This window comes from Camelus ferus, chromosome 20 (assembly GCF_009834535.1).
Source record: "Camelus ferus isolate YT-003-E chromosome 20, BCGSAC_Cfer_1.0, whole genome shotgun sequence".
Lineage (NCBI taxonomy): Eukaryota > Metazoa > Chordata > Mammalia > Artiodactyla > Camelidae > Camelus > Camelus ferus.
The window spans coordinates 33,218,114-33,233,616 of NC_045715.1; the positions used below are offsets into that span (position 1 = coordinate 33,218,114).

Sequence of the window (15,503 nt, forward strand, 5' to 3'; positions counted from 1 at the left end):
AGCGAATAGCCTAACGCTCTCGCGGTCGCGCTCCTGATGACGTAGGGGGCGTGACCAGATGCTCCCTGCAGACGTTCCCTGTTTCTACGCAATCACTTCCGGGTCTCATCCGCTTTGGATGGTTTGGGCGCGAATTGCTCTCAGCGTGGTACCTGGAAGGATTCAAGCGGCGTCTGTGGTAAGTAGTTCAAGCGCTCTCCCCGCCGGTGACTCCAGTTTGGGGACGAGTGCTGTGGCCAGCGCGTTTGTGGCAAACTCGGCGGCTTGTGCACACTTGAGGAGCTTGCGGAGGTTTTCCAAGGGGAGGGAGATCCGAACAGGTGTGCCTGCGGAGCCAAGGACTGAAGGACTGTGATTCGAGAGGAGGGGGTGAAGCCATGCATGGTTCGTCCCTCCTTTTCCTTGAATCATCCTCATCCTTGTCCTCTTTCCTTAGTCTCTCCCGCAGCCAGTTGTGGGGCGACGTGCAGCCTTAGTGAGGAGTATCTTTGAGCCTCAAACTGCCGTCAGCAAAGTCGCTTTCCCGAGGCATCATCTGTCAAGAGGTAAACATCGCGCGTTTATGTTTTTCCGGACGTCGTGCTCCCCTGTAGTGCCCACACAGAGGTCTGGATTGAGGTACTTGGTGATTCCCACGAGTCTCAGCACGCCGTTAAGGAAAACAGAACAACCTAGGATGCCCCCCTGCTTCCTACAGGATAAAAGTACATTCATTACTGCAAACTACCCTTCCAGTCTTTTTTTCTGTCCGTTCCTCCCATGCACGTAAAGCCCCCTCTGAACTTTTCCTACCCGGGAACAGACCAGTTTTTTGCCAGCCGTCCTGCCAAGGAGCAGCTGTTTTCTCTCAAATACTTCTTTCTGGCTAAATATTTCAAAATGTAATTCAAATATTACTTTTTTCTCTGTATATCCCCCTGCTCCCAGGCACACACCAATTAATTTGAGATAGCCATTCACTCGTTTGTCTCTTATAACATTTGTCATATTGTGTATAATTGTACATATATAGGAATTGTTTTTATATATGTCTCTACCTGCCAGCAGTAGCCTGCAGTTTCCTGTGATCTAAAACAGGACAAAATTTACTATTCCTTTTTGTATATGCTACAACTAGCTCACTAGTAGTAGAAAATTATTTAACTTATCGAGTGCTTGCTGTGTCCCAAGTTCTAGGCCCTTTATGTATCCTGAACAAAATTTTAGCTTTACAGAAGACTTTCATGTCGTTACTCTCATTATTAACCCATCTACCAGTGGGGAAAGTGAGCAAATTTATTTGCCCGAGGCTATACAGCTAGCTAAATGGCAGAGTCAGGATTTGGAACCTGGGCAATTTGTCCTTATCCTTGGCTGGCTCTTGGCAGTGGTTCTCAACGTGGGGAAATTTTGCACCAGGGGACATTTGAAATGTCTGGAGATAATTTTAGTTGTTACAGTTTGGTGGTGTAGGAGGGGTTACTGGCATCGAGTGGATCTGGAATGCTGCTAAACATCCTTCATTGCCCAGGATAGCCCCCACAACCAAGAATTATCCCATCCCAACTGTCAGTAGTGCCGATGTTGAGAAACCTTTTGCAATATGACTTACTGCCTCAAGTAGGTATCAGTGAAAACAGCACTTCTCAGACTGTGACAAAGGACCAATTTGTTTTTTTTTTAATCAATCACAACTGATACTTTTGTAAAATACAAAAAAAAAAAAGAATTATAGTCTAAACCATAGAAAGTACAACACCGAGAATGAACCCTAATGTAAGCTGTAGACTTTGGGTGATATAATGTGTCAATGTCAGTTCTTGGGTTGTAGCAAATGTGCCACTCTGGTGTGGGATGTAGACAAAAGGAAGGCTGGGGCAGGGAGGGGCGAAGGTTTACAGGAACTCGAACTCTACTTTCTGCTGAATTTTGCTGTGAACCTAAAACTACTGTAAAAAAAAAAATGAAAGTCTTTTTTTAAATGAATTACCTGAAAAATGCAACCTAAGAAGCAAAAAAAATAGCCAATTATATTCTGACCAGATTCAACATACATTAAATTGTTGTCAAATTGCTATAGAAGTTCCTAAATGAATACTTTCAATTTCTGTACCTAAAAGGACTATAACAAGCAGTTTGTGAATCAAATATGGAGTACTATTCCTCCAAATTACATGAATTATGTGTTACTGAATAAAGAGAATATCAAGAAAAAATGATTACCAGAACAAAATTATAAATAAGTCCCAAATGAGAGTTTGAGACCATAAGAGCCCACAGAGTTTAGAAAGCAGTAGTTAGTTAGAAAGGCTTTCAAGGTGGGGAGGGTATAGCTCTGTGGTGGAGCACATGCTTAGCATGCACCGGGTCCTGGGATCAATCCCCAATACCTCCATCTAAAAAAAAAAAAAAATCAATTACCCCCCCCAAAAAAAATTTTAAAAATTTTTTTAAAAGAAAAGTTTTCAGAAGCAGATGGCTCGTGATCTTAGAGGGTGAGCAGAGACAAGGGAGAGCAGCTCTGGTAAAAGGGACGAGGGTACAGTGTGTGCTTTACTCAGAGTGTTCACAGAAAATCAAATCTAGCTGGAGAGGGAGATTCAATTAAGGAGTCTGGGAGAAAAGTAGAGAAGCTAGCAGAGCTAGATTTTTTTTTTTAAATAAAGTAAGAGATGCAAAAGCACTTCTACATGATTTTTTAAAGCCATGCAAGTGGGAAAAATTCTAGGAATAAAATTGAATTAGATATCTTCACTCTAATGGAACCGATGTTACTTGTTTTAAAATATGTTTATATGTTTTAAAAAATACACCAAAGTATCCCAAAACATTCATTGTGATTTTTTTTAAAGGCAAATTTGGAATATTTATAGTTAGTCTTTTAGACAAAATATTATGAAAGTCTTAAGCATTTTTTCTGTATCCTTTTCATCTTTACAGATATTTTGAAGCACTGTTATAATTGTTCTGTTTAAATCAAAATGGCTAGCAAAGCAAATGCTTCCAGGAAAAGGTCTCAACAATTAAAAAGAAATCCAGAAAGAAAAACTGATGATGAAGAAGCAGAGTTATCAGAGGAAGAGGTGGTAAAAATATCAAGTTTATCATTCAGGACTACCCTGATCAGAAGGATCATCTGTTCTCTGTAAACGATTATGTGAAGACTAAAGATCAGTTTTACTATAATTCATATTCCACATACATTGTTATGTGGGGGCTGTTGCTACCTGATTTATAAAAATTCTCAGATAAAAATTGTTTCATTTAATTTCTAAATATACTGATCAGAGAATTCTTTGGGGAGGAGATGTTATGGGGCATTGCTAAGGTGTTTAAATGGAGACTAGACAGACTATGGCATTCATATGTTAAAAGACAAGAGAATCTGTCAGTTGGTGGAGGAAATTATTATTAACAAAGAAAAATTAGTTTGGGAGGAATTAAATTCTTCCTTCCATTATTTTGCTCCTGTCTTATAAAAAAATAAATGAAATAACCAGAAAATTCTCTGTTTTACCTTATATTAGGCAATACCTATATTTGTTTTGCATGGAAAGTATCTAACACTATTTCACGGGCAAAATGAGTAATGATTTCTTTAAAACATTTTTTTGACACCATATGAAATTGTATTATAATATACATCATCACCATTGTCCAGGGAATGCTTTAGTATATCCTCTGCTTGTGGTAAATACACACCCTTTTTCTGTAGAAGTAGCAATATACTTTTCTTCTATCTTACCAGAAGGTATATGAAATTTCTCCAACATACATGATAAATCTATTGCAAAAGCAGTATCTTTTCAACTGTTGTTTAATTCTGTGTGCATATGCCTGTGTTTTTTTCCCTCTAGGTTAGAAACAAAGCAAAAAAAAATAAAAATCATCCAAAACATCTATCTCCTGAAGGTATTCCTTTTCTATATCCTGTTTAACCTGTTTTTCTCAAGCTATCTATATTTGTGAAAAAACTCTCAGCATCTTCTTTGTGAGTTCTCCACAAGCAAAAGATAGTAATGAACAGTTACATTCTCACTTTTGGAAGAATAAGTAGTACTGGTTGGTCGGTTATTTTGGTCAACTGAAATTTTACTTACCACCTCTAGCAAAGGGCTCTTAACTGATAGGAACTAGAGAAATTCAAAATGCATCACAGTCTGAATTATTGCTGATCTGTGATGTGTAGACACAACTACTGATTTCTCTTTGAGACAAATATGCTTCTGTTCTGCCATCACTGTTCAAGTTGGAGTGGAGCCACTAAGTTTGTTCGGAGTAAATTATTTTGGAGTAGTATTCTTTACTTGGACATCACTTTGTCATGGAAGAATTTTCCACCTCTCCTCACCCAAAACCAAGTTAGGTCCTCTGGTTTTATACCTTCAAGGTGCACAGTGCTTTTCCTTTTGTAATGCTTTGCGTACCTGTAATTATAATTATTTAATCTACCAAAACTAATCTCCAAAACTAATCTTCATGTGAGCCAATATTATCTCCTTTGTTTATTTCTTATAAATAGAACAGTAACAACCTAGCAGACAGTGACTATCTATTTGTGGTTTGGTTAATCTCTAATCTGCCAATATTTGGCCTAAATAGTTTTGTAGTCTTTTCAATGATGCTCTTTAATTCAGGTCATTTCTGAGAACCAGACTTTATGTTGAATCCTAATAATTGTAGCTTAGTTCTTCATTTAACGTTATCTTGGCTTTGTACCTGCAATATCAGTTAATAGTATTTCAGTTAACATAACAATTGCATATTCATATTCAACACAAATTATGGCTGTGCAATAAAAAGGAAATTAAACAGCTTATACAGCTTTATAATATTTTGGTTCTTATAATTCTATTAGCTGTTTTAGACCAATTTGTCTTTAATCACTTTTTAAGTGAAAACATGCAAATTTCTAGACTAACCAGAGCCCCTTCTTTCACCAGTTAAAGGCCAAACAAAGCATGCTAATCTAAAACAGGTGAAGATAGCATCCCACAGGAGAAAAACCTGGCAACCTCTTTCAAAGAGTAGCAGAGAGTATTTGCAAACTGTAATGGAATCAGTAATAATGTGAGTATGAAATTTTTCCCGTTCACTCTTTTTGTTCCTGGATACGTGTTTCCTATAGATAGTATCCTTTTAAATGTTACTATTTACTCTCTGGGGAGAGGGTGTTTTTCTCTTTCACAAGAAGATATATTTTGTGTCCTTTGAAGGCATTAGCCTTCAGCAAAGAAATCTTTATTAATTTCAGAAACTCTGAATTTCATCGGCAGAATAAAAATGAAATTTGTGTGTCCTGAGCTACTACCTGTAAACTTTTAACTTGTTCTGTCAACAGGGATACTTTAGGAAGAAGTTAGCTCAAATTGACACTTTATGTAGAAGCTACCATGCTAGAAGGAATACAGAGACAGGCTTCTGCCATCAGAAGAGTGAGGCATATAAATTAATTACAACAGTATCATGTGATAGAAAGATTTTGGTTATTCCTCTGCTTAAAAATGTATTTAATATAAAAGAAAACGTGATTGATTCTGCCTGGCCAGTAAGGAGGGCACTTGAAAGAAATCAGAAAAAGTAAACAGATTATAGTTATGCTTCAAAGTAATATGTATTCAATCCCTTTTGTTTTTTCTTTTCTAGAACAATTTTGAGTAACAGTATTAGAGAAAATGAAAAAATTCAATATCATCTCAACTTCCTGAAGAAAAGGTATTATAGTTACGTGATAAAAAATGGTTGAAACATAATTGGTAAAAGTCCAGTCTGTTCCTCTGATGTCAGAACAGACGTTTGTGGAATATAAAAGTTTTTCATTTTGAGTTTTTGTTCTTTTGTTGTTGTTGTTATTGTTTTAAGAAGATGAACCACTTGGGAATATATATTCTACCCTAACCTGCTGCTGCATGCAACTCTGAACTAAGTTAAATTTAAGAGAATTTATAAGGAAGAATCTGAAAATCAAAAGCACCTACTTCCCCAGTTCACCTTTCTGAATTAGGATTTGAAAAACAAATTGTCAACTTTTATTCCCTTCAACTTCATTTTGAACAGGTGCAAGTTAACAGTTCACCACTCTCATCTGATACTTATCCTGTTGCATTGGGTTTTTTTTCTTTACTTCATATTGCATAACATTATTTGTACAAGCAACACATGTAACTTTCCAGGATAGTGCTGCTCTTCCCCTGTGGCAGGTCACAAATGGAAGTTTCTTTTTAAGTGTTCATACAAGTCGCACCACTGCCAATGATTTTCAGTGACGACTCGCTGGTGTCTATACACCTTTTTATAGAAGAATGTTCTGCATCTTAGCTTCAGGTTTGCCTACATCTTAGTTTCAGGTTTGCCTGGAAATGCCTGTGACCTAGTACCTTATTCTTGGGAAAACTGAACACAAATTCTGCTTATTTTAGTATAAGGCTCAGTAATAGTAGCCAAATAGAAAGAGGAGGATGGGATGGGGTGGGTGAGGGTGGGAATTTGTGGAGGGAGGTTGGAGAGATTATAGAAAGACAGCTGGAAGCAGACTTATAAACTGTTTAGAGGAGTGACAGCCTGTTAGTAAAGACAAAGGTGTGTACTAAAAAGTTAATACATGATAGAAGTGTAACTATTTAGGACAAGTGGTTATGCTTGGTGTGTGAATGAGAATATTATAGTATGATATACTATACTGTATACAGTACTGGCCACTCTCCACAGTGACCACACTGGGTCATCAGAAGAGATTAAATTCTGTTCAGTATAAAGGCTGTCTTTTCATCACATAGTAGCCGTGGAGATCGGTATTTCAAAGACTGCCTGTTGCCTCCTCACTTTTGCTTTCACAACTCATTTTCTTTAGTTCCCAAAGATACTCAAGATACTTTCCCTTCTTTTGATGTAGCAAAGTACAGCCTTAGCAAACTGATTCTGATCAGAACTCTGGGTGAGTTTTCCTAGAGCAGCATTTCTACAGGTATATTTAGAACTCTCGTTCTTAAAGATACTCTTTGAATAAAAGTGATATATAATGGATTATGTTTATTAGTACATTAACAAATTGAAAGTCCTACAGCAAATAAATCTATTTCATTTTGTTTAATGCAGCATCTTCCGAATTGGTATTTCCCACAGGAACTCTATGTTTTATATATTAGGCTTATCTCTGCTTATGTCTGCATGTTGGCTTCATTCTTTTAGACAGCTTTTCCTCACTAGGTTAGAACTGAACACGCAGAGCGCTCCCCATGTATCTTTTCAGCCCTATGAAAAAAGAAAACCCTTACCCTCTTAACTTCAGTTACAAAATTCTGGGAAATGGACTCTGATTGGCTCAGGTGATATGCCTGTCTTTAGACTGATTTTGTGGCAGGAACTGTTATGATTAATATAAACTGGGTCATATGCCTCCCCTCATGATCAGACAAATAGGGTCGCTAGTCAGACAAAGTGTTTAGCTGCTACAGTTTCTAGAGGAACATACTTTAGACACAGTACTACAAATGATGATTAGGTGGTGTTGATTCATTATGATAATAAGTATATTGCAACACGATAGGTAGTAATGTGTAATAAGATTTTGTAAGAAGAACATTTGCAACAGTGAATGACCCTTCTGCAGAATTGACTTAATAAACTTTTAGAAGAAGCTGTTCATAAATGGAAACTTTATTTTACTTAAGAAATCAAAAACTTAGCCCTGTTGGAAAGATGTACACAACAGATTTTATGCTTAAGTGTGATGCCTAATGATGGCTTTCTGGATAACTGAAGTTTATCCCAACAGTTTAATGAAAACTATGATAGGTGGGGTTTTTACTGCCTAAAAAAAAAATTTTTTTTTAAATAAACTAACATTTTGAATAAGATCCCAGGAAGATAAGTCTTGGATTCTACTGTTGTTCAGATTGCCTGCAAATCTTAAGTAGTAGAACTTTTTAGAACCCGAAAATGCTGCTATTGGATAGAAGCAACCACATTGGGACTTAGGTCCTTGATTTCTTCCATCTGGAATTCAAAAATCAAACCTTGGTAATCTGTGCTGCTCTCTGCCAGAAGTGAGGGTAGCAATAGGCCAGTTTCTCTTGGTGGCTTAATCAACCAAATTCAAAGGAGGATTTTTTTTTAAACTGTAATATTGAATACTATTTATGTTGATAGTACTTTAGAACAAAGCACTTTAATCTTAGTGTTTTATTTGCGTTAAACTTCATGGGACTTAGCTTTCTTTAAAATCATTAACTTAGAGTAACTGATATAGACATTCTCTTTTATTGGTCACATTCACTAAAACAACTGAGATTTAAAGAGTTCAGAGTCATAGTTAAGACTTACAGAGTGATGCTTCATTTCTTATCCAGAAATTCACATTAAACTTACATTTTGTAATAGTCTAGGAACCATATTTAAAAGATACAGGGAAATTTTTATTTCAAAGTTTATATAAATAATTATTAAATGTGTAAAATAGAAACTTTTTATAGAGCAGTCTAGGTGCCCCATGATTTGAGATAAATCTTAATTGAAAAGTTAAATGATGATTTGTCAGGGCTTTTTTGGGGAGGCTTACTGCTGAAATTAGCCACTGTTAATTAAAGAATACTACATGGGGGAAGAAAAAAGATGGCCACAGTATTTCAAAACAACACAAAAAAAAACCAAAAATAATACTGATAGTACTCAAAAATAAACTATGTTTTTATTCTGTCCCTAAGATTGCTGCAACTGTGTGAAACCCTGAAAGCCCCTCCCAAAAAGGTGCAAGATTTAACTAATGTGTCAAATCTACTGAAAATGGAAAGGACACAGCACAGAGCTAATGAAGCGGGTCTGGCATCATTGCAGGTATGAAGTTTGAGAGTTCGGGGAAAAGAGACCAAAATGGTTTTTTAATTGTCATGTAATTCTAATAATAAATACTAGATCTTGGACCAGATTTTTCATTAACTTCTTGGTTTGTTGGTTTGGTTTTTGCCGTATTTATGATTAAGTAGCAGTCTAATTTTTTCATCAGACTTGACTATAACTGTCCTATCTTAGTATTTTTGATTATCAAATTATAGGAACTCATTACTAAATGCTATGGAATTTCAAAACATATTATATAGCTTTTCTGTCCTGTATATGGTACTCTATTGGCAAGAAGAACACAGTCATCATCATTATTGTTATAATTATTATTGATAACCTGTGATGAGGGCCTTCTGTGTCCTAGTCACTGTTCTAATAAGCACTTTATAGTTATAGCCCCCAATCTTCACAGTGACTTAAAGAGGCCTGAACCATATTTCACATTTTACAAATGTGAAAAAGAGACATACTGGCATTTCTAGTCGAACTTTAGACAGACTGCTTACAGTTGTTTCTGTAAGACTATTCGGTCTGATTTCAGGATATGCAATTCTTCATCTTTATCCTGTAGAAGATAGTGGGAGATAACACTGGCTGTCGTGATGAACTTCAGGCTTTTAATTAGTGGATCCTTGAACAATTAAGAAAAGCAACCTTATGAGGCTTATTAAATAATTACAAAAACTAAAACAGATTGGACCGTACATCCCTTTGCCATTTTGAAGTAGTGTATAGATATGGTCTTCATTAGCAACTCAGCTTTGAGAAGTAATACGTTTGTTAACCTTTGTTAGTAAATACAAGGTGGTGATAGTTTCAGCAAGAACTGCATCCCCACGGATTTCTCATAACTGAAAATTCACAAATAGTTTATTCCAGTTTTTCCATGTGATTGAGAATAACATTGGAAGGATTTATTTGTGAGCAACAGATCTATGTATGTTATAAATTCATAGGGTGGTATTTTTTTAGTGGCTGCCTCACTTTCTTCATTGTATGAGATGGTGTTTAACTTTCATCCCAATGTTACATCTTTCCAAGGGTGTATATTTTCAGTAGTGACACTAGCACCCCCTCTTAATGAACAGTTGGACAACATTAATGTAGGGTTTTTTTTATTTTAGCTTTATTGAGATATAATTGGCAAAGTTATAAGATGTTTAAAGTGTACATCATGGTGGTTTAATTTATCTATACATTGTGAAGGGATTCTCCCTATCCAGTTAAGTATCACATCCCTCACCTCGCTTACTTTGTTCTTCTTTCAGTAAGAACATTTCAGTTCTACTCTCACAACAAATTTCAGTTATATGATATATTGCTATCAGTTGTAATCACCATATTTTACATTAGATTCTCAGATCTTATTCATCTTCTAGCTGAAAGTTGGTATCCTTTTGGCAACTTATTTCCCCCACCCCAACCCCCAGCCCCTGGCAACCACTTCCCTACTCTCTGTTTCTATGAGTTTGACTTTTTTCTCAAGGTTACTTTAAAAGGTTTTAAAGCACAATAATGGTATATGTTATTTTAACATTGAATATTTCCATAAATCACCCGAAAGTGATCAGAGACAGTAAATGGTAGTACAATTTTTGTAATACTGGGAGGCATTTCTGTTTTATACCTAAAATTGGACATCCACCCTCTAGAACTCTATGAGAATAACCTTCTGTTATTTTCAGCTACCAAGTTTGTGGTAATTTGTTATGGCAGGCTCAGGAAACTCGGGAAATTCATGTGGTTTACATTATATTTGTATTGGACAGTGTTCTAAGTCCAACAACGAATTCACAGGAAAATCCGGGCTGAGGGAGAGGTTAAACTTGACTAGTAAATGCAGTCTGCAGAATTCTGGATGTAGGAAATTAAACAAAGCAACTCTCTAGCTCCTGCATAAGTAAACTGAAAGGAATGAAAAAAATTGGAGTGGGAAACGATAGCCGAAAAGAAACTTACTATGTACCTTTTAGAATGGCCAAAATCCAACACAGACAACAGCTAATGCTAACAAGGATGTGGAGCAGCAGAAACTCTCAGACACTGCTGGTGGGAATGCAAAATGGTGCAGCCACTTTGGGAGACAGTGTGGCCGTTTCTTACAAATTAAATGTGCTCTTGCCACACGATCCAATAGTCATGCTCCTTGGTATTTACCCAAAGGAGCAGAAAACTTATGTCCACACAAAATCCTGCACACAGATGTTTGTAGCAGCTTTATTCATAGTTGCCAAAACTTGGGAAAGAAACAAGACGTCCTTCAGTAGATGAATGGATAAATAACCTGTAGCCCATCTAGACAGTGGAATATTATTCAGAGTTCAAAAGAAATGAACTATCAAGCCCTGAAAAGACATGAAGGAACCTTACATGCATATTATTAAGTGAAAGGAAACAATCTGAAAAGGCTACGTATCTTATGATTGCAACTATATAACATTCTGGAAAAGGAAAAACTATGGAGACAATGAAAAGATCAGTGATTGCCAGGAGTTGTGGTGAGGAATAGAGATGAAAAGGCAGAGCACAGAGGATTTTTAGGGCAGTGAAAATACTCTGTATGATACTGTAAGAGTGGATACATACCATTTTACATTTGCTCAAAGCCATAGAAAGCACAGCACCAGGCGTGAACCCTAAGGTAAACTGTGGGCTTTGGGTAATGATGTGTCCGTGTACGTTCATCCTTGGTTAAAGAAAAAAAAGAATCTTGTTTTGGTGAGTGATGAGTGATGTTGATAAAGGGGGAGGCGCTGCGGGGAGTATATGGAAATCTCTTTACCTTGCTCTTAATTTTGTTGTAAACCTAAAGCTGCCCTATAAACTAGTTAATTCTTTTAAGATTCAAAAGACGTATCAACTAGTCATAACCAATTTGTAACCTGATTCAAACAGACTAAAAATTATTTCATTTTATGGGAAAATCAGAAATGTGACCACTAACCGTATATTTGACATTGAGGAATTTATTGGTTGTTTTTTAAGTGGGATAATGATGTTGTGATCTTATACATGTATATTTTTAAGACCTCTAGAGCTATACTGAAGTATTTATGGATGAAATAATAGAGGAGGCGGAGGGGAAGTGGGTGGTGTTATAGGTAAAACAAGGTGGCTGTGAGTTGATCATTGAAGCTGGGTGATGAGTATATGAGGGTTTATTATATTATTCTTTCTTATTATATATGTTTGAAATTTTCCATAATAAAAAAACAAGCAAAGCCTCTACCGCCATGGGGTTTACATTCTAGTAAGTGGAGCTCACAGTCCCAAAGTCTTGGGTACTCAGAGATCAGCATACTCTTCCCATAAAGGGCCAGAGGATAAACATTTTGCTATTTGTGGGATACATTTAGTCTTTGTTGCATAGTCTTTTACTTTGTTTTGTTTTTAACCATCCTTTAGAAAGGTAAAAACCATTCATAACTCTTGGACTGATCAAAAACAGCCCATGGGCAGTTGCAGACCTCTGCAATTACCATTTTTGGGCTTTTTGGGGTTTTTTGTTGTTGTTGTTGTTGTTGTTTTAATGGTTACTGGAAGCCATAACATATTTGTTGAGGAAGAGTGCTGGAGTTGCCAGTAACAGTTCTGCTTCCTGTATTTGGGGAGTGATGTAGGTGTATTAGCTGTATTGCTCAGCAGGATGTAAGGGCTACTAATTCTGTATGACTTCTGTGTGGCTTATTCACCTGTTTCCTGATCCCCAAGGGCAGTGCTCTCATTGGCTGTTCCTGGGACTGGATTTTAAAGCAAAGCAGTACTCCATACCATTTAGAAACCTGGAAGCTGGCTAACTCTATATGTGGCCTGTAATCAGCACGTCCCTGATTACCGTGTACTCATTTCATTCATTTCTTATTTTCTCTTTGTCTTCCCCCATGGATTATATTTCCCTTTTATGTGGGAAACCACCATTCATTTTCTGTTACTATCTTTGTCCTGATGTTCAGTGTTGCTTTCTTTTAGCAAATGAAAACAGCACTCAGATGTTCCTAAATTAGAGTTTCGCTGCTGCTCCACACTGCTTAGGGAATGCTCCTGTACCTGCAGACACCAGTCCTCGGCCCTGCTAGGTTCACACAGGCTTCCCAGGATCTCTGATACTAGCAGCTTTGAACGTTTTGGAGGAAACATTCACAGCATGGGGTATATCTCTCAGGGAAATTGTTTCCTTATAAAGCATATTACATTGGTAAATCAATTTCTAGAGAGTCTGTTTTTTGAAAGAAAAGTGAAAATTCCCAAGTTCTTCCAAAAGTGTTTCCATATATAAGATGTTTTAAAAATATGTATTATTTGTCTTTCATTTAGTAGTATATTTCATTTAAAACATTAGCTCTCTCTTTCTGACACAGGAAGAAACCGATAAAATGGTAGACAGTATAGAGTCGATGACTGGAACTATTCACAGCCTAAAGAGCAAAGTTCACGCTCTGACAAGTGAGGTGCAGGAAGAGGAGGAGAAGATAAAACAGGTACTTGTTTTACAAAGTGTACTGCTAGAACCTAAATATATCTGTAAGCATTAGATTCTACCCAGACAACTTTTGAGTATAATATGATAAGAGAAAACAGCCTTTTGAAATAATCTAGCTTTACGAAATAATCTGTAGCTTTCTTTTTCTACTTTAGATGCTTCAAATAGATAGCAGTGGGGTACTCTCTCTTCCAGAGCTTTCTCAGAAGAGTCTCAAAGCGCCCACACTTCAAGTAAGTGCCAATTTACCACCTTGACTGCATCACCAGTTATGAAATTGCATGTACATAAAAATATTATATACTACTCCTTTGTTATTTTAAACAAATGGAATCCATGATATAAACTATTAGGCAAAATTATTTTTCTCATTTGAGAGGGTAGTTTGAGCATCCCATTATTGTCAGTAGCTGTGTGTCATTCCACTGTATGGATGTACCATGATATAATTTGTGAATTGTATTTGTGATGGAAATAAATAACTTTTGCTATTACAGGTAATGCTGGGCTCACCCTTGTGTGTGTATCATTACACAATTGTTTAGTCGTGGCTCTAGAAGAGGTTTCTGGAAGTAAATTCTGACAGTTGCTCTTGTTTATCCTTTTAACAATGGCATACAGCTTTCCTTAAAATAGTACAACGTCCCATTTGTTGTAGACTGTACACTGGGAACTTATCTTTTTTCCAAGGACCCCAGTAGATATTATAGTGTAAATGTTTACGGTGGTAGAAAGTCTTCATATTTTCTCAAAAAGTAACATTTCCCTATGCATAACCACCCGGGGTGAGAGGAATGGAAATGAGCAGAAGGAAAACAGAATAATGTAGATTTAAAAGAAGAACAGCTATGAGTTGATGATTATCGAAGTACAGTGATGGTTACTTGAGGTTTATTATACCACACTCTAAATAACATGCATGTGCCATTTTTCATAATGAAAGGTTAAAAACGAATTACATAGGTGAAGGTGGTCAAAGGGTACAAACTTCCAGTTATTTATAAACGTCGTGGGGATGTAATGTACAGTATAGTGACTAGGGTTAATAACATTGTACTGTATATTTGAAAGTTGCTAAGAGAGTAGATCTTAAAAGTTCTCATCAGCAGGAAAAAAATTTTGTAACTATGGTTGGTGATGATGTTAACTAGATTTACGGTAGTGATCATTTTGTAATATTTACAAATACTGAGCCATTATGTTGTATTCCTGAAGCCGATATAATAGTTATATGTCAATAAAAAAATAAAAATAAAATTTTAAAATTGAATTGTGCTATCATGCCCACAGAAGGAAATTCTGACAGTAATTCCAAACCAGGAGGGTCTCCTGAAGGACTTGGATGTTCTCCATAATTCATCCCAGATGAAGAACATGTTAACTTTCATCGAAGGAGTGTACAAAAGACTGGATGCCTCTTAAAGAGTTCTTTGTGTTTTTTTTTAAGACTGTTCCATATTAATTTAATGTTTATGAATTGATAAAAATGTTAACCTATGATGATATTGCTGGCTTAGGCTTCTTCAAGAATTTATCTCCTAATATGCACTTTAAAACTAGCCTCTGTAGAGCTACCATTAGCATCTAATATAGGCCTTGAAAACTCTGTTTTTATCAGTTCACAAGTCTAGAAACTCACAGTTATGTTGCAGTATCTTCAGTTATTTGCCTAAAACCCTAAAATAAGAACAGCCACAATCTGATAGTTCATAAAGGCTGAATAGAGCTCATTTCTCAGTAAGTGCAGAGGGAACGTGATACTGTGACTTGATATATTAAGTACCTGTCACGTGAAAACGTAAGTGTTTGCGCTCATTCTTATTCTTTAGCTGATGAGTTGCATTTTCTGTCTGGTCATCTGGAACTTGAGAAGTCCCCAAATGCCTTTACCTTTCTACATAACTCCCTAGACTTTTTGTGGCATAGTTCAGATTTGCTGGGTGTCTAACTTAGAGGTGGCACAAACATTTTATTCTTTTGGTTAGGTTAGTGAATTGTTGTTAAATATTTATTTTCAACTCTCATCAGAGGATACCTTTATTTCATAAAATTGTTAAAAAGGAACCCAAGCACATATGTTCCCTTAAAACAAACACCAAACAAAAATCCCTTCTTTCTAAACCTTTCCTCATTGTGATAATAAGCATATACCTGTGAATAAATTATCACTTAAATATATTAAAAATTATTTTTAACCAGCCACAGT

At 36.3% G+C, this 15,503-nt stretch overlaps 1 protein-coding gene across 3 annotated transcripts; it reads left to right on the forward strand.

The window, feature by feature from the left end:
* Nucleotides 1-60: 60 nt before the first annotated feature.
* On the forward strand, nucleotides 61-15,497 carry CENPQ (centromere protein Q). Of its 3 annotated transcripts, none has more exons than XM_032463224.1 (10): nucleotides 61-178; nucleotides 437-545; nucleotides 2,920-3,065; nucleotides 3,837-3,891; nucleotides 4,923-5,049; nucleotides 5,626-5,694; nucleotides 8,682-8,811; nucleotides 13,176-13,295; nucleotides 13,453-13,530; nucleotides 14,588-15,497. In XM_032463224.1, exons 3-10 carry the CDS (start codon nucleotides 2,961-2,963, stop codon nucleotides 14,717-14,719), a joined length of 816 nt encoding a protein of 271 aa, XP_032319115.1. In that variant the 5' UTR covers nucleotides 61-178; nucleotides 437-545; nucleotides 2,920-2,960; the 3' UTR covers nucleotides 14,720-15,497. The 3 variants fall into 3 exon arrangements, with proteins under 3 accessions (XP_032319115.1, XP_014419820.1, XP_032319116.1); XM_014564334.2 differs by having other exon boundaries at nucleotides 63-178; nucleotides 2,920-3,062; XM_032463225.1 differs by lacking the exon at nucleotides 437-545 and having other exon boundaries at nucleotides 88-178.
* Nucleotides 15,498-15,503: the final 6 nt, after the last annotated feature.

Bases quoted from the DNA above. Each gene is read 5' to 3' on its own strand.
- CENPQ (XM_032463224.1), top strand. From the start codon at position 2,961: ATGGCTAGCAAAGCAAATGCTTCCAGGAAAAGGTCTCAACAATTAAAA. The intron at 3,892-4,922 runs GTATTCCTTTTC...TTCTTTCACCAG, and splicing joins AAAACATCTATCTCCTGAAG to TTAAAGGCCAAACAAAGCAT. The intron at 8,812-13,175 runs GTATGAAGTTTG...TTTCTGACACAG, and splicing joins CGGGTCTGGCATCATTGCAG to GAAGAAACCGATAAAATGGT.